The 19,842-nt window shown below is 34.0% G+C and overlaps 1 protein-coding gene across 1 annotated transcript in view; it reads left to right on the top strand.

Moving 5' to 3' along the window:
* LOC129265014 (zinc finger CCCH domain-containing protein 14-like) overlaps positions 1-17,790 on the top strand; it is a 29,878-nt gene extending 12,088 nt beyond the window's left edge. Inside the window, exons 11-12 of the mRNA XM_054902991.2 lie at positions 13,812-13,984; positions 17,020-17,790. Coding sequence (XP_054758966.2) covers positions 13,812-13,984; positions 17,020-17,192 — 346 coding nt within the window. The 3' untranslated portion in view covers positions 17,193-17,790. The remainder of the gene's footprint in view (positions 1-13,811; positions 13,985-17,019) is intronic.
* The last annotated feature ends 2,052 nt before the right edge of the window (positions 17,791-19,842 follow it).

Below are 19,842 nucleotides of genomic sequence, written 5' to 3'. Positions count from 1 at the left end.
TTTATTATAGGAAATAAGGTTTGTTAAAAAAAATGTAACAAGAACTAAAACAATTGAACTGACAAATGATAAAGTGCATGAGTTATTTATTGCTACAACTTATTTCATCATAATGGAGACACATCATTTAAACATTTATGAAAAAATGAAACAATTATGATTTCATGTAATAACATAAGTAAAAGGAATGTGGGGATGTGACATCAACAGCCCACCTTATGAATATTCATGAAGACATGCCTAGAATTGTTTTACCGGAATAATGCAAATCTTTAAAATTCAATAACTTTGTTATTTGTTATCTGATTCTGATGAAATTTTCAGCATTTTGCTCTGAATTTCACTGAGATGTAAATATCTTCAGCCTGGAACATCCCTTTAAATTCACTATGATTTTGAAAAAAAAAGAAAAAAAAGGCTAGGTAAAAACCCATTAATCCTTGAATGAGAGGGAATGCAATCCCTCCTCATTCAAAATTTTATGACTACACTACATCAATGCCACAGTGAAGTTATTTTTTCATGATGTTTCTTGCGCATCTTTGGTACAAAGTTTAAGAACATCAGAACTTTCCCATCAGAGACTTCGTCTGAAAAAATCACAGTTAAAGGACAAGTCCACCCCAACAAAAAGTTGATTTGAATAAAAAGAGAAAAATCCAACAAGCATAACACTGAAAATTTCATCAAAATCGGATGTAAAATAAGAAAGTTATAACATTTTAAATTTTCGCTTAATTTCGCAAAACAGATATGTGCACATCCTGGATGATATGCAAATGAAGAGACCGATGACTTCATCCACTCACTATTTCTTTTGTATTTTTAGGGATGTCAGTTTTCCGTCTTTTTTCCATTTTGTGTAAACATTTCTGAATATTTCCGGTTTTCCCCTCTTTTTCCATCTCTCATCTTTCATTTGTATAAAGCGCTCGCAAAACGCGAGGGCTTGACAGCATTACATTAAAGTGTATAGCGCTCGCATTCTGTTTTGTAGCTCACGCGATCCGCGTGGAAGGATTTTGCAGCTGATTTTTGAGCGGAGATTGCTGTGTCTACGTACCCCAAAGATGTGGGGAAGCCTTGAGCCCGTATCCGCTTGGTCCGCTTGTCAGTTGTGCGGCGTGGTTTCTTACTCGCGATCGTGCGATTTCTTACTCGCTGTTTGTTTAATTTTCTGCATTTATTTTTTGATAAAAGGACTTGGATTTATGTAGATATATGTCATGCATCTGGAAGTTGTGAACTGCGAACTATATTTGATACAAAGACTTAAATTTGTGTGGATACAAGCCTAACATGCTAACACTAAACAGGATATGGAAAGTGATCTAACGACTGAACACTCGGTGGATTTGGTGGATTTTTAATTTTGAATTTTGAGTTCAACTGTTCAAGATGGAGATAGACAGGAGTGCCAATATATCCAAAATAGACTTTGGGATAAAAAACAAATGGTAAATTTAATGTGTTGTCCACTCTAACATTCTATTCAGTGTTCACATGCATGTCATTTCTTTACAGGGATATGAATGGAAATTACCTTGAGATGATATTCCATAATTGCAGGTCAACTAGATCCAGCAGAAAATATGTATTTTGTGAAAAAGGAGAGGGATATTTTTTTTATTTAGGCCTAAATCACATCTCTTTTTAGTATTGAAATGTCTGTATCTTATACCATACAAGTGCCCATTGGGCACCCAACAATGTTAACGCATCAAGCGAACTGCAAATGATTCGCGGGTCGGCGTGCCAAGCTTTGACCTTCCTTATTTTTTTTCTCTACCCACTGGCATCCCTGTATTTTATTATTTGAAATATGAAATATTCTAATTTTCTCCTCATTGTTAAGGGAAACAACAATTAATTCCTCCCTGAACATGTGGAATTAGCATTGTTTAATACTATTGGTTCATTCAAGTTGGTCCTTATTGTCAAATATGTAATAAATGAAATATTGTAAAATTCAAGCAATAAAAAACAAAAGAAATAGTGAGTGATGGACATCAACGACTTACTTATTTGCATGTCACTGAGTTGTGCATATCACTGTTTGGTGAAAAATAAGCAAAACTTCAAAATGCCATAACTTTTTTTATTTTACATCCAATTTTGATGAATTTTTCAGTGTTATGTTTGTTTGATTTTTCTCTATTTATTCAAATCAACATTTTTCTGGGGTGGACTTGACCTTTAGAATAGGGATGAGAATGACAGATTTATCAATTGTTTAAGTTTTCCATTTTGATTGTTGCATGTGAGCAGCTCCCCCATATATCATTTAATGGGAATTCCATTAGGTACCATTTTTTGAAAATTTACAAATGATTTTACCTGTGTATTTCATATAATCAGGTACTTTGTTGTATACACTCTCCTATGAAAAAAATCTAACATCGTGTGCCACCTAAAAATAGATCAAATTTATAGAATTTATGCTACATTATTTTTTTATAGAGTGTTGCTCACAAAAATAATTTGTAATACATTTCAATACATTTTCTTAAATTCTTTTTTTTTTCAATATATTTTTCTAATTTTAGTAAATTGATATTAGCATAGAACTTTTCTTTGGTGTGGTTACACAATATTTTAATTTTTTTCATTAGAACTTTTTAAAAATCAATGCACTTCAGCAAAATTTTGGCTTGGCCATAGTTGGCATATGTATGAGGTATGTTGTTAATTGATGCACAATTCACAATAAACCATACGAGACATGTTATTTTGTGGATATTTTTTAAATAAAATTTGCATGACAAGTTAACCAATCTTAGGGTCAAAAGCAGTTGAAACAACACTGTTTACAACTTTCTGTTGATAAAAGTACTAGTAAAGGTTTTTAAATAAATATAAACTAATACACATCTTCTAGAATCTAGTATTTTTGGGAAAAATGCAGGTTTTATCAATGTGAAAAACATGAATATATAATACATTGGATTGGCGGATCTAGGATATTGAAATAGATGCAGTGCAGATGACAATCATTTTAGATTTATGTACATTGTGCCCCTGTCTGGATCCCGCCACAGTGGTAGAAATGCAAGTAAATTAAAGATATTCATTGTATATAAGCCTTTGACAATGCAGGTGAACATTTCTGATTAGGGAATTGTCGATTCTGTTACCACAGAGGGCATGAACAGTGGTCAAATTTAATGCAAATTTTGTGATTTGAAAAGACAAAGTATAGGTGCATGTATTGCCTTATTTCAATGTAATTTGATTATTATTTGGATCTTGCCTGAATATTATAATTCGTGATATAAATGTCATCCTCAGTCTATATATTAATTTATTCTTTCCTCAAGATAAGGTCGAGGTCAAGTCTTGTTGTATAATACTTCTATACTGTATTGTGTAGGCCCATGATGCTGAAATCTATTTTTTTGTTTCTCTCTCTTCTCAAAAGCCATTGCTTATTTTATCTATTTTCCCTGTTATACATGTATGTGATATAGTGCTTTAAGGTTAATATAGTGTGAATATTATAAAAGAAAACATTTATTTCATTCTATTGTAATTATTTATTTTTCATTCAGTGTTCTTAATTCTTATTCATTTACATGTATTTATTTATTTATTTGTTTACTATCTTCTAAATCTATTCATTTATTGATATTATAATATTCATTGATGAAATAATTTTTTTTCTTTTTTTAAAGGGGGGGGGGGGGTATCAGAAACCATGTTGAATTACAATGTTTTTTTTTCTTTGCAATACTTTATATCCTTTATTCCATGGTAAAAATACTCTACACTTTTGTGTTGGTGACTTTGTTGTAGATCATTGAACTGCCTTGGCCTTGGGCATTTAGTTGTTAATATTATGAATTGTCATTTCAACTGCTGTACTATCACTGGTCATGAGAATATAGCAGTATAACCCTTTTAAGTGGTAATGTACTCAAATTTTCACTATTATGGAGTACAATAATTTTTGCACGAATTAAAACGAGGGGATCAAATCTGCATGGCTCTCTCAAGATACAGATAAAGGTAAAGCTAAACTCTTGAATATGGTTCATTTTCAGTAGACATATTTTCTCATCAATGGTGATTGATTTTCAAGGAAATATTGCATGACATAGAAAAGGCAATGTTTGTGAACTTTGTGTCATTATGCCCATTAACTTATTAAGATGTATAGTTGTCTGTCTTAAAATAGCCAACATTCATCCATCTTATCTCTAAGTAGTACTGCAGCCTTGAAGATCCATCATAACATATATTTTTAGTAAGGAATACAGTATGATCTTGTTATTTTGAAAAGGAAAGTGATGTGTTGTGTTATTTTATGGTTGGAAATTGAGTAAACACAAACTGAATGATTGTGAATATTGTGTTTTAGTAGCATATTCCATAAAGGACATGGATATTTTTTTTTTAGAGATTCATAATCATTTGTTATTCTAGAGAAAAAAAGGGAAGAAAGTTGTACATGAATATCAGTTAAAAACCTGGATCCATAGTAGAAGAATACTTACCAAATTCTGAATTACTTGTTACTTGCCCATATTATGAGATTGGCAAAGTAGTGAAATCTATAGTATTTTCCATTAAATATGTATTATCAAAATAATAAGATTACATGTACACATGAAGCTATTTTCCAATTTGAAATTTTTTGAAGATTTAGGGCGTTGTGGGGAAAATAAGGCCCCCCTTTCATTATTCCAATCATATCTTTCTAATGCATAGCAGTAGAAACATGATTAGATGTCTTATACTAGGTCTACAGTAGACCTATTTTTGTCAATAGAAATCATTCTCATTTGTATATTGATGAGCACTAAAATTGTTGTCAAGGGGCCTTATTTGCCCCATAGAAATGGTGCAAATGAGGCCCCATGATTAAAAACATTCTGTTCTATATTCAAAGTAAAAAAAGTTCAGTTGGTTTGATACAGTCACTGAACATTTACTAGTAACAATCACAGGATTAAATTTTGATAATTTTCTCAAAGGCCCCCATTTAAGGATTTATTTATTAATCCTATCCAATACTGTATGATGAAAAAATATGATTGTTTGATTGTGTTTTCAAACTGTCACAGACTTTTTTTAAATTACTGTGTTTCTACATTTTTTTATTCGAAATGGACACTCTCATTTTACATAAGCAAGTATGGAGATGTCTACACTGAAGTTTACTCTTTACCAGATGTATCCATACAGTGTTAATTATGTTTTAATCCAGGAGCCACATTTGCCCCAACAGGTAAGTTTAATTCATAGGCTTTCAATCAGAACACAAGAGGGAAAGTGGTGAATTTTACTACAGTACTGGCAATGTACACTAATGCCTTACAAAAGTAAACTACCAGTACCTGTAAGATAAAATTTAATACACATTACTGGGTTGGTATAGTACTTGCCTCTCTAAAGTGGCGATGCTACTTTCAAAATCTTGATTTTGAGGTGCTGCTGCATTTGTGCTCCTCCTGGCTATGTGTATCGGGCTGTGAGACATTTTCCATGCGCAAGATATACTAAGGAACTGTCTCAAATGCCATACAAACAGCAATCCTTTGACACTGGTACTGTATTCATGTACTTGAGCAGTGAGCTAACAATTAACTGGGGGCCTTATTTACCCAGGGCTTCAATTACCCCACTCTCCCTCCCCTAAGCTTTCTGTTCTGTCCTCATTTATTTATTGTGTACTGTGGGATGTCTACTGTTTGGTATGGCAAATTGACCAGATTATCAAGAGATCCACCCCCCATTTGAGAGGGCATGTATTTTGTAGAAGAATAATTATTTTGGAGCAACCTCCCCCTTCCCTCTGAGCATAATTTATATACCTCCCTGAATCCTAATATAGATTTGGGAATCTGACTTTGATTGATAATTCCTCCTGGGTTTTAGTGAACATTAATTAGTGATTGATACCAATGAATAGATTAATTTAATTTTCTTTAACATGATAGATACCCTACATGATATGATTATGGTTGCATAAAACTTTTGCCATAAAAAACTGGCAAATTTTTTGCCAGAGTTTTTTAATGTGTAATTTTCACTGGCATAATTTTGTTTGCCAGACTTTTGGTTTATTTGCCAGAATTTTTTAATGTTTTTTTCCCAAGCTTTTTCCCAGAGGTCATATTTTGGCGACAACTTGTTTAGGGGCCAAAATGTGTAAATAAAGCCCGCAAAAAACTTGTTTAAGGGATTATTTTGCACACAGAGAAAAACTTGTTTAGGGGGTGTTTGGAAATTCCTTGGTCACGCGTGTGTACAGCACTCCTATCCAACACGAAACTGTCAAGCTATAATTTCTAAAATCTTTCTGTGTACCCAAACAACTGATAATTCCATCCCCCCTTGCACATGCACACTCGCACACCTGCACTTGCACTTTCACTTTTATCAACGTCTCTCAATCAAATTTCCCTTCCCTATCCACTTTTGATATATTCCTATTATTTTGTGCAATAAAAGATAAGTCTCTTTTATTGCACTATACAGTCTGGTTTTCTTTCCCCTTTCCTTTCGAGGCCTCCATCACTTTCAAGCTCCAAGCTTAAGATGGAGGTCTCCCACATTTCTATATATATATGTTCAGTAATTAAAGAAAATTTATATATAGATATAATTTTCACAGTATACAGTTGATATTTTATAATGATTTATGTACCGTATTCATTATGTTAAAAAAAATATTTGCCTATTTATGTAATATTGATTTAAAAAAAATATTATACTTGTATATACTTTGTTTTTGTTTTGAAATGTGGAAATAAAATAAATCAAATCAAATCAAATCAAATATATTAGACTGCCCCCCCCCCCCCCCCCCGGAATCAAACACACCTCTGCACAAGCAAACACATAACAAACAAACTAACATGCATGGGTATTTCAAACCACGACTCAAACCATGTTATCTCACAGAACCATTACTACAAAAAGTAAAAAACCACAACAAAACATAAAATGAAGAAGCAGGGGCTTGATTTGAATGGATTTTCATCTCTATTGACACAGACAAGAATCATGTTCTTTATTGGCCCTTCATGACTATTTCTGCTCGTTTTACAGCTTTTCAATTCAGACCTCATCCAACACTTATGAATCCTGCTCTTTTCGTGATGGCATGATCATAACGAGCATGGTATTATTTTGAGGAGAATTAAATGATCTTTTGAATGATATCAATTATGCATAAGTGTAAAATTGGGAGGTGGGAGAAATTAATGGCCAAACTCAGATTTCCAAACTTTTTTGGAGGGGTTTATATATATATATTAACCTGCAAAACTGAGATAAAATCAGCCTGTTGTCTACTGGATGGTCCCAGTACAAAACATGCAGGGTATTGCAAATTTTAATTAAAAAAAAAACAAGGAAGCTTAGGTATGATGGGGCCTAGCCTTTGAACAAGGCCCTGTGTCTGTAGATATATTTACATCACATACCTACCATCTGGAAAAAAACTATTAACAAAAAGCCGAGTGAGTGTGAGGATTTTGAGCTCAGTCACAGGGCCTTTAGGAATCTGATTTGGATTTCTTATGTTAACCATTGTTTGCAAATTGGAATCAGCGAGCGTATTGCTCACATCAATGAACCCCGAATGACCCTGTGCCAAAGAAGCGATCGCGAACGAACCCGGTCCCATGGCGTCATAGACACCGACGGTGCAGATTGGCGCATCGGCCGCATCAGCATGCTCATGAATAATTCATATATTCATTATTCACGTCTTCACCAGATTCCATAAGGCCTCGCCACTTAAGCCGCTCGCTCTCCCGCTCACTCGGGTATTGCCACTTCTCTTCGTCGGCCGCTAGTCTCGTCTCTGCCACCGCTTAACGAGGAATAGAGCCAAGTTGTGAGGCCTTGTCAAAAGGCTAGATTTGGTCTTGTGGCAATGGCTTTTAAAGGGGAAGGGGCCAGGGGGGAGTGAACTGATGAATACTATGTGTTGTCTCTCATTGACTGTGTGTTATAAATGGCTAGTCTTATAATATACCTTTTGAGATAATTATTAGTTATTCATAGGAAAAAATAATCTTAACATATTTTTGTGAAGAAACTAAAATGATTTTATAAGAGAAAGGGAACCTGTTTTGCTACTTGGTAATATAGTTATTGTGATGTGACTGTATTGAGTAGTGAATTTGTGTGTTATCATTCATGTGGGTCTGTAGTACAAGACTACACTGTCCAGAATGTTGCATTATGTGTAATGAACCTGGCCAGATATGACTAGTTGAGTAATTGAGGTGGTTTGTATGCCTTTTAACACTCATTGAATTTTATTTAAAAGAATGATCATTAACCAAATCAGAATGATTCTTGAGTTCCCTTTAAAGGTCAAGTCCACCTCACAAAAATTTTGATTTGAATAAATAGAGAAAAATCAAACTAGCAAAATGCTGAAAATTTCATCTTAATCGGATGTAAAAATAAGAAAGTTTTGACATTTTAAAGTTTTGCTTATTTTTCACAAAACAGTGATATGCAAAACTCAAATGAGACAGTCAATGATGTCCCTCACTCACTATTTCGTTTTTTGTTTTTTATTGTTTGAATTATACAATATTTCATTTTTTATAGATTTGACAATAAGGACCAACTTGACTGAATCATATAGTATTAAACAATGTTCATTCCAATTGTTCAGGGAGGAATTAATCGTTGTTTCACTTGACAATAGGATATTCCCTATTTTATATAATAAAATACAAAAGAAATAGTGAGTCAGTGGATGACGTCATCAGTCTCCTCATTTGCATACCCAACAGGATGTGCATATAATTGTTTTATGAAATTAAGCAAAACTTTAAAATGTCATAACTTTCTTATTTTACATCCGATTTTGATGAAATTTTCAGTGTTATACTTGTTGGATTTTTCTCTTTTTATTCAAATCAACTTTTTTGTTGGGGTGGACTTGTCCTTTAAATAAGCACTTGATCACAAAACATTTTAAGGCCCATTTGCATTTTACAGCTAATTTGAACATTCATTTTCAAGAAACCACAGAAAGACAGAATTTGCTTTTTCTTGGAAACAGTTCTGTTTTGTAAATTTGAAAATGTAAACGATAATTTGATTTATGAAAAAATAACAAATTTGCCCTCATACCAGCCCTGTCTACATAGCCGTTGGATAGATTTGATATCTTTGTATATCAACGTATCATTATGATAAAAAAGTCCTGAAATTAACTTTTCTATTCACCTTAACATTGGGGACTTTTGAAAATGTGTGTATGAATTCACTCTGTGTGACAGATTTATTTTCATTCTTCATTGTTTGTTGTAATGTACAGCATTACATTCAACAACCTGAACGTAAAGGGTTGATATGTTAGTGTACTATGTTTCAAGATATTGAAGTGTAATACTTGTAACAGTAAACTTCAGCTTTTACACACTAATTTTTTAGTTGCTATATGAGGCAATTCATGCCTAAACTACATGTACAGATCTTTTAACCAACTAACATATTCCACAGGTGGTTTAAAGGTCAATTAAAGATAGAATATTGTTGAGGTCCCATGGTACGATGTGTCCGCTTTGTTCTGAATAAATTTGAAGATTGATCTGTGGCAATTAATTTCTTAATTTTCTTAATGATAGGTGTCTACATAATGAAAACACACACATGACATGACAATGAAATACCTTTGCCTTGTTTATTCACAGGAGTGTTTGCAACTCCTGGGAAATCTCTTAATAGTATTCTATTTTCTAGAATACTAATTTCTGCTTCACCCGTCTTGCAGATGGGGATTTCAGTTTCTTTGTAAAGACCTCAGGGCAGATTTCTCGTCAAGCATTGTGCTTTGGCTAAATTATACTGTCTCCATGACTTTTTTTGTTCCTCTTTCGATAGTTTAAATTTATTGTTTGGTGAAGTACTGAGGAAGCCCCCCCCCCCCCCATCAGAAAAAGGGAAGATTAATAATAGAAAAATAAAGTTGAATAAAAAATGTATGTTACAAAGTAACAAAATGCTAACAGGTTTGTTATAATTTATGTAAATGTTCATATTAAACATACACAGCAACCAGAGAGATGCTAAATTCAATCATTGATATATGATACAATTATTTAATAAGATAAGACAACAATTTGATCAAGCTCAAATTTCTTAACATTTTTATGAGTGTAGGCATATATCTATCTGAGTATATCTAACAGTCTTTAGCCAGATTAAGATGGCAGTCTGACCTGTCAATTTATGTTGGAGCAATGCATCTACAATAATACACTTTGAGGGTTCTATAATTGTACCAGTACAAAGAGGATCCTTAGATTATAAATAGATGGACATTTGTAATGCACCGGTATCCATCATAAAAATATGCTTATTGCGCAGTAAAGAAAAGAAGAAAAAAATGGAAACCTAAAAAGGGGAAGAAAGTTGTGTGAATAACCAGGTTTTCAGTGAATTTTTGATGAGACAAGAAATATTGTGGATGTCTTTTGGAAGTTTATTCCATAGGAATGGCCAGCATATTGAAATGATCAACCCCCCATGAATTATGAGATTGTGGTATGTCCAGCAAGTAAGGATGAACTAGCAGACCTTATAGTTGCGAGAGGAATTGTAAGGAATTACCATGCAACAATTGTATTGTGGTGCAGTTCCACGTACTGAATGAAAAACAATAAAAAACAATTCTATTTAGTTTTTATTGAAATGACAAGATATTTGATGTATGATGACAAGAGGAGGGTGTGATACTTCAGTTACTATTTCAGTTGGTAGTGTTTAACACCAAGTTGGTGCTCTAATGTCCCTTAGTTAAAAGCATTTTGTCCTAGTTCCCGGTTCATCAGAGAGGACTGGGCCATTTTGAGCTCATCTGGCCCGAAGAGCCAGATGAGCTTATGCCGTGGTGTCCGGCGCCCGCCGTCTGTCCTCCGTCCACAATTTCAAAATGCTTCTTCTTCATCATTTTAAGTCCGATTTCAATTCTGTTTGCTTTATATGATAGCACTAGGTGTGGGATTCTAAGCTACTACACAGAATTTTGAAACTCATTAACTATGCTAATTTATGCACATTTTTCAAAATTCACAAAAAATGTTTCTCCTTCTTTATTTGTTGACCGATTTTGATTTTTATGCTTCCTTCTGGTAGAGCTTCATGAGTTTCACCAAACTTTTACACAGAATTTTAAAATTTTAATTAGAAAAATTTGTATGCTAATTTATGCATATTTTTAAAAATTCACATAAAATGCTTCTTCTTTATTTGTTGACCGATTTTTATTTATTTATTTTTTGATCTGGTAGAGCTTCATGAGGTTCACCAAACTTCTACACAGAATTTTGAAATTTTGAGTAGAAAATTATTTATGCTAATTTATGCAAAATTTATTCATAATCACAAAAATGCTTCTCTATTTGTTGACCAATTTTGATTTTTTTTTTCATCCATCTGGTAGAGCTACATGAGGGTCACCAAGTTTCCACACAGAATTGTGAAATTTTGACTAGAAAATTATTTATGTTAATTTATGCAAAATTTATTCATAAATCACAAAAAAATACCTTTTCTCCTTCATTTGTCGATCAATTTCAATTTTGTTTGTTTTATATGATAGCTCTAGGTGGGGATACTAAATTTCTACACAGAATTTAGAAACTCATTAAATCTGCTAATTTATGCATATTTTTCAAAACTCACAAAAATGCTTATTTATTTGTTGACTGATTTTGATGTTTTGGTTCCATCTGAAAGCCTCATGAGGTTTACCAATTTCAATTATGTTTCCTCAATTTATGTCACCAATATAATTCACTACAGTGTCAACTGGGCTGAAATAAAAAATTGTGTTAAATTTTGTTGGGAGATGCCGGATCAGCTCCACATCATTGATGTGCTAGTTGCCTAATAATTAAGCATTTCAATAACCACCAAGAATCACCACTAATATCTACAGTAGATGTCAATGAAGAACATGGTTTAGTGCACATTGGTGCAAGCACACTCAGTACACATATTATGTAATTCAAGATTAAAACTCAGTTGTTATATAGACTCCTTTATGGGACTAGTGATAGGTGTGCACTGGTTGACTATCTTGGTAACTAATAGGTGTACATACTGCATTCAAGTCATATCTGATTCAAGGTTGGGTAGGAAACATGTGGAGATCTCTTCTTTTTTAAAGGCACTGTGGCAATACTGCACCTTTAATGGCTCTTTATTGGGCAACCGCTGTTGGAAATGTACTAAATATATTTGTTGTGCTATTAAGACAGATAAATTATAAAAAGAAAATCATGATATGTTGTCTGTATTTAATTTGCTTATTTAAAAGTAACAAAATAAGTTTAGAAGGGGGATGAATAGGAAAGGGGGTAATCAGAGGGAGCATGAAAATTTATATTGGGAGCGAGTAGGGATTTATTCTTTGTCATGTTTGCTGCATAAACTCAGCAAAAGAAGAATGGTAGTGAGCAATTATTCTTGCTGTGTTTGTGATTCATTTAAGAAAAATGTTGTTGAGTTGAGTCTGTGAGCATGAGAGGCACCTCAATTTGTACTAATCACTTGTCTGATGATCGAGACCCCCCCCCCTCCTCCCCCACATTAATATTTAAAAAAAGGAAAACAAGAATAGAAAATATTGCATTGAGAATTGTCGGGTTGACATTATTTGGCATTCAGTATACTGAATTACTGTTTTTTTTTAGAAATGGTCACTCTGCGTCAGGTATCAACCAAGCAGTTTACTCTATCCATCTAATCCTTTTTTGATTGAATGGATAAACTGAATTGCATTACAGCCAGGGGCATATAAAAACAGCTTCTCTTATTTCATCTTGAAAGACCAGGCAAACTTAATAAGAGTCGGATATCATATTCCATTTTCATCTTTCCTTCTGTTTCCACAAAAGAAATTAGACAAAATAGAGGCTACCATTTTCTTCCAAAGATTAACCAATAACCCCATTCTCATCTATTATCTTAAACTAGTTTAGTGAACCAGTGTAACATGTAGTAGGGATGCTCAGAGTGGCCTTGAAGCAATCTTAAGTGGTCTTCCAAACCAGTTTAGAAAACCACCTCATGATGTGGGTTTCAAGACCACTTTGCCCTGTTAAACTGGTTTAAGCGTAGGTATGGACACAACCGTTCTTTAGAAAGCCGTTTTTTTCATGGAAGTACAAGAGTGTGTAAATGTTGAGCATGCTACTACTCAGTACACACTGTGTAGAATGCTTATGCTGCAGTTTCAGATTTTGCGCAAAACGTAACTCGACCAAGAGCATTCCCATAGCAACAAGACTACTTTACGTGAAGTTGTTCTGGAAACCCATTAAGGAAATGGTGATGAGGATGCTAGAAAAATTATCTTCCATACTGGTTTCTGGTTTTAGGAAAACCAGTTCCAGAGATCATAATGAGAACAGGGTCTTTGTTGTCTGAAAAATGAAATAAATACCATCATTTAATTCTCTTCCCTTTGTGCCGCACCATAATCTCATAATTCATTATGGATAGATCATTATATTTATTCCAGACCTTGAACAAACTCCACAAGACATATATGTGTATCATATCTTCTCTCTTGGCTCCTTCATAAAAGATATCACAGATATCACATAAACCTGGGGCAAGCTAAAAAAAAAAGAAAAAAAAAGAGGCATGGCCAGATACCTATTCAAACAAGATTTCTTGTTTCCCTGACTCTCATCCCTGTTTTACTATTATTTGTGTTGTGTTTCATATATCAAGTGGGCTACAAGTATCTATAATTTTGGGTACATTTTCAGTTATTATTTTCATTGTAATTTTGATCGTTACAAAAAATATTTTCTCATCCACAGAACATTTCCAAACTGCAAATTTGGTGACAAGTGCCTGTTTATACATCCCAATTGTAAATTTGATGCTACCTGTATGAATCCCACCTGTCCATACACCCATGCTACTAGGACTAAACCAGCCCCTGTCATTATTCAAGCTCCTCCAGTTAGAGCCTTTGCTGCATTCAAACAAGGTAAGTGTTTTGTAGACTACTATAATCTAGCACTACACTTTTCATGCCCTCTGCGGTGTTATATCATAATGGTGTGCCAATGCTAAGCCATTAATTCATGTCAGTTTTAAAGTGGCCAAATGTTCCCCCATATTTTCAGTTTATATGAGAAATGCCAAATTTCACTTGGAATCAGTCTGAATAGATTCTTTCAAGTTGATTCTTTACCCAAACTTGGATTAGAATGATCCTTTCAGGATTTTGTCACTCTTGAAAGACATTTTTTTGGGTGTTATTTCTGTCTTGCCACCACATCTCAAGCAATCTCATACATTTCACTTTTTTTTTAACTTTGGGAAATAAAATTTTGGCTGGCCAGTATAAAAGAAGTTTTCAATATACTTTTGACTCCCCTGTGAATAACAGGAGAGAGAAAAATTAGTTTAAAAACTATGTCAAAATCAAGTAATGATCAGATATTTTGTAAAACTTGTTTATTCCCAGTAAGTGTAATATGGTAATATTTGAATTTCCTAATGGCAGTGTACAGTATATATGGTCTTTTGGAATTTACAGGGACTTTTTATACATTTTGGGGGCAAATCTCCCTTTTTGTCTCGCATGCATAGCAGAGCGAGACTATAGGCGCCGCTTTTCCGACGGCGGCGGCGTCAACATCAAATCTTAACCTAAGGTTAAGTTTTTGAAAGGACATCATAACTTAAAAAGTATATGGACCTAGTTCATGAAACTTGGACATAAGGTTAATCAAGTATTACTGAACATCCTGCCTGAGTTTCAGGTCACATGACGAAGGTCAAAGGTCATTTAGGGTCAATGAACTTAGACCATGTTGGGAGAATTATTTTCAAAATCTTAACCGAAGGTTAAGTTTTTGAAATGACATAACTTAGAAAGTATATGGACCTAGTTCATGAAAATTGGGCATAAGGTTAATCAAGTATTAGTGAACATCCTGCTCGAGTTTCAGGTCACATGACCAAGGTCAAAGGTCATTTAGGGTTAATGAACTTTGGTCAAGTTGGGGGTATTTGTTGAATTACTATCATAACTTTGACAATTTATGGATCTAGTTCATGAAACTTGGACATTAGATTAATTAAGTCCCACTGAATATCCTGTGCGAGTTTCAGGTCACATGACCAAGGTCAAAGGTCATTTAGGGTCAATGAACTTTGGCCGTGTTGGGGGTATTTGTTAAATTACCATCCTAACTCTGAAGGTTTATGGATCTAGTTCATAAAACTTGGACATAAGAGTAATCGAGTATCACTGAACATCCTGTACGAGTTTCAGGTCAGATGACCATGGTCAAAGGTCATTTAAGGTCAATGAACTTTGGCCGTGTTGGGGGTATTTGTTGAATTACCATCCTAACTCTGAAGTTTATGGATCTATTTCATAAAACTTGGGATATAAGAGTAATCAAGTATCACTGAACATCCCCTGTGAGTTTCAGGTCACAAAACCAAGGTCAAAGGTCAGTTAAGGTCAATAAACTTAGGCCATGTTGGGGTAATTGTTGAATTGCCATCATAACTTTGAAAGTTTATGGATAGAATGAATGAAATGTGGACATGGGTGTAGTTGACAAGTCTTAAGTCACCGTTCAAATGTCATCTTTGGTCAATGAACGTGGTATTATGTCATTATATGAATGGTGTTTTTGTGAATGATTATTTTATAGTAGTTTTCAAAGTTAGCACTGCTGCTATATTAAATTGCGTAATGCAGGCGAGACTGCCAGAGGCGTTCCACTTGTTTTTATCACTATGAATTTTATTTTTATCTCATTATATTTAAATTTTATTGAAATAGCTAACAGGCACAATGTCTTTCTGGTAGGGCCAAGAGCAAATAATGTTATTTCTATACAAAATTGCCCTCAAGTCTGTATACATGTATTTGTATACTGTACTCAAATTTTGATATCCATATATTAGACCATTGAAGAGGTTTCTTATACCATATAGTGCTTGGTAAATACTTTTATGAGGTGGATTCTTTAGGTACTTTTCACTCGATAAGAGGGACATTCTTATTGGAATGAACAAATTTTATGATCGCCTCTATCTTTGTACATTTTGATATTCAAATTTCAGAAAACAGTTTATATGTATATTTCTTGTAAAGAGGTTTGTGATAAAGTGTTAATATTTGATTGATGATCATGTAAAAGTTGACACAATTTTTTTTTCACCCTTCAACTGAATTATTAAAAAATATTTTGAAAGCAAATCTCCCTTTTTTATTTGTTCCAATTTATTTTGCGAGACAGTAACAACAATCAAATACTAGATATTGAATGATACTTCCATAATAAACTTTGAAAACATCATTGATCCTAATTTTCTTTAATTAGAAATTTCGAGAAACACACTTGTGAATTGTATAATGTTTGAACCCAATTTATTTTTTGGGTCACATGATAAATGATTGAATCCCTTAAGTAGAACTTATTCCTTTGTATGTTTTATCCAGTACAATTCATTAATTTCTTGGGGCACTATGGCAAGTAATCTTTCTGGAAGATTACATTTGCATTAGATTTGATGGAAAGTGATTTTGGATGTCACTTTTATAAAAAGGAGCTTTTCAGAAAATACTTAAATCCCACTTTTTTTGCCATTTTGCAGTCAATTCAGACAAACAACCTGCTTTCACGTACTGTATTGAATTCATATTTCAAAAGATAAAAATAAAACAGTTTGTTGGACATTGCTGAGAGAATAAGAGTGAGTCATGCAGTATCAGAGGCATATTCTATGCATTGACCAGTGTGGTTTGTGAAGGAAGTGGTCTGCAATGCACGTACTATCCCAGTATCCCCCCCCCCCTTTGTAGTCAGGCTGCCCCCACACTTATCAAATTATAGAATGTCAAAGTGAATCATAATTGAACTCATTGCTTAATATGAGGGTATAGGGTAAGGGCATCATTGCAGTTATTTTTTTCTTCCAAACTCTTGGTTTGAAGATTTAGAGTAGAGTAAGGGCTTTTTTTTTTAAATCTGCATATTTTCTCTATTTTTACAGCAACTGCACGCAAGACGATATGCAAGTTTTATCCCAATTGCAGTAACTCTAAGTGCCCATTCATCCACCCTGTTCAAAAGGTAAGAAAATTCTCTCTACAACAAATACAGAGTTTCAACATTACACAGAGAGGTAAGCACCATATGGGCACCAATCCTGCAGCATGCTCATGAATATTCATAAGATCTGTTGATGAACGCCCCTCTTGCGCTTTTGATTTTCATACTCAGGGGAGCATTTCATCAAAATTTTTGACAAATTGGCTGAGAAGCACTATGGTACAGTAACTGTCGGATAAAACAGATCTTGTCAGAAAACATCGGACAAGCACCAAGCCTGTGCCTACCAATATCGCCGACAGAGTACAGAGATATGAATATTCATGAGCTCCAGCTGCTGGATTGATGCCCATATAGTGCTTTAATACCACATGATGACATATACTGTTCACATTGCAGTCAGCACAAAACAAATATAAACCCAAATATGATTCCTCAAGGTTGTTTTCAACTTCTCTCTTTAGAAAAAGTAAAGCTTTGTAAAATGAATTTATGATACCAAGATGGAAAAAAGATGAATTTTTCAGCTTTCATAAACTCCTGATGCATATACTTGTAGATCTTGTATAAACTGGAAAATAATATTTGCCTTTTTGTATAGCAAATAAAGAACATCATATCTAGGCACTTGTAACTTCATTGGAAGGGGTAGTATTGAAACCCCTCCCCCTATGATGTAAATAAAAAGAGAAGGTTGATAGGAAAGAAAGGGAATAAATAGAAAGAAGAGAATTAAAAAAGAGAGTATGATGTCGTATATAATCCTATAGGGAATAATTTTGCTTAACAAATTTGAATAGCATTTTTGGTTAAAAGAGAAAAGCTCTCAACTAAGTAATGTACACTCCTATGTAAAAATATGCTATGCAAAAGAATTTATGCATAGCAGTCTTTCAAAAATGTGGAGCAACTTGCAATGCGATACCAGGAAAATTATTCCCTGTCCTATACTACCCCTTAAATTCAATTGAAGGGGAAACAATGGTGTCACCTATAGGTCGTCTTGCACCCTTCCCCTTTCCAAGATATCCCTGGCACCTCAGATTATCTGCAGACATGTTTTTCTCCCCTGTCATTGGATCCAATTATTTTTATTATTTACATTTTTTTTTAAACTTCAAATTCTTATCAGACTTTGTAAGACTTGTTTCATTAGTGTGAGGAACCTGAAGTGCCTTTACTGGTCCAACATACATGTGGGGGATAACACCCTATTTTGCTGCACAATGTCATGAAGCTTATCAGTATTGACAAGTTGTCATTATCTTAAGTTATATTATAGAATGGATGAGAAAATCCCTGCAATCTGATTGGTTGAGAGCTATGCAAGAATTTTTACTGGGCTGCATGAACGATATCCCGATAATCAAAACGATATCCACTGTAAACAAGCTATCGCCCGAAAGTTCATTGTGATGTCATCGCGCATGTACTGTTACGTTTGTTTACGTCAAAATTTTTAATTTTCGATCAAGGCAGAATGAATCAAATAAAGGATGCAAAATGATCTGTTAGTACAAATACAGTACCGTAATTGTTATAGGGATTAAAACTGCCCGCATACTCATTAGTTGAGAAGTCCAGACATACGATCTAACGTTAGATCTACTGCCCTGGGCTGGCTGTGCACAGCCAAATCTCCACTGCAGGCCCAGGCAGCTGTAGGCGCTGGCCCCCGGCGCGGCCCGGGCATACACACACAGCTATTGGAGGTCTTAGGCTGCCTCATAGATCTAATGTTAGTCAATGCAAAGCTGTATCTGGCATTTTAGGTATAATAATGCCTTTGTGCCAACATATTATCAAGTTAGGCATACATATTTATGTTGTCCAGGGTTATCAAAGGGTCTGCATTACATTTTGGAGTTTTCATGCGTCTGGTAAATTTTTTCATGCGTCCGGTAAATTGAATTTGCCAGACGCATGAAATTATCATGCATCCGGTAAATCATTAATTTTGTGGTTCAATAAATTTTTCCATTCTATAAAACAGATGATGCATGGGTTTCTTTCGTGGGTCAGTGGAACTGTGTGCACGTGGTAACTTTGGCATTATGGTCTAAACCCACTCGGCTGCGCCTCGTAGGTTAAACTATGCCAAAGTTACCTTGTGCACACAGTTCCTACTGACCCACTCTAACCCATGCATCATTTGTATAATAACCATAGTAACATAGACTAGTGATTCTTTGCCAATCAACACCAAGGATTTCCCCAGTTACCCCAGTTGTCTTGTAAAAGGTTCCCCAACTTGTACACAAAATTATGAAAATTTTGTCTCGAAAATTATTTATGCTTATTTATGCAAAATTTATTCATAATTACAAAAAATGCTTCTTCTTTAATTGTTGACCAATTTATATATTTTTTTCATCCATCTGGTAGAGCTACATGAGGATCACCAAATTTCCACACAGAATTTTTAAATTTTGACTAGAAAAATATGCTAATTTATGCAAAATTTATTCATAAATCACAAAAAAGAAAATTTTCTCCTTCATTTGTTGATCAATTTGAATTTGTTTTTGCTTTATATGATAGCTCTAGGTGGTGTTACAAAATTTCAACACAGAATTTTGAAACTCATTAAATATGCTAATTTATGCATATTTTTTCAAAAGTCACAAAAATACTTATTTATTTGTTGATTGATTTGATTATTTTGTTCCATCTGAGAGCTACATGAGGTTCACCAAGGTTCTACACAAGAGTTTAGAAATTTTGACTATAAGATTATTCATGCTAATTCATACGAAATTTATTC

The sequence above is a fragment of the Lytechinus pictus genome, chromosome 7, assembly GCF_037042905.1.
Source record: "Lytechinus pictus isolate F3 Inbred chromosome 7, Lp3.0, whole genome shotgun sequence".
NCBI lineage: Eukaryota > Metazoa > Echinodermata > Echinoidea > Temnopleuroida > Toxopneustidae > Lytechinus > Lytechinus pictus.
The sequence above is the reverse complement of the archived record's forward strand: the minus strand, read 5'-3'. Positions and strand labels throughout refer to the sequence as shown.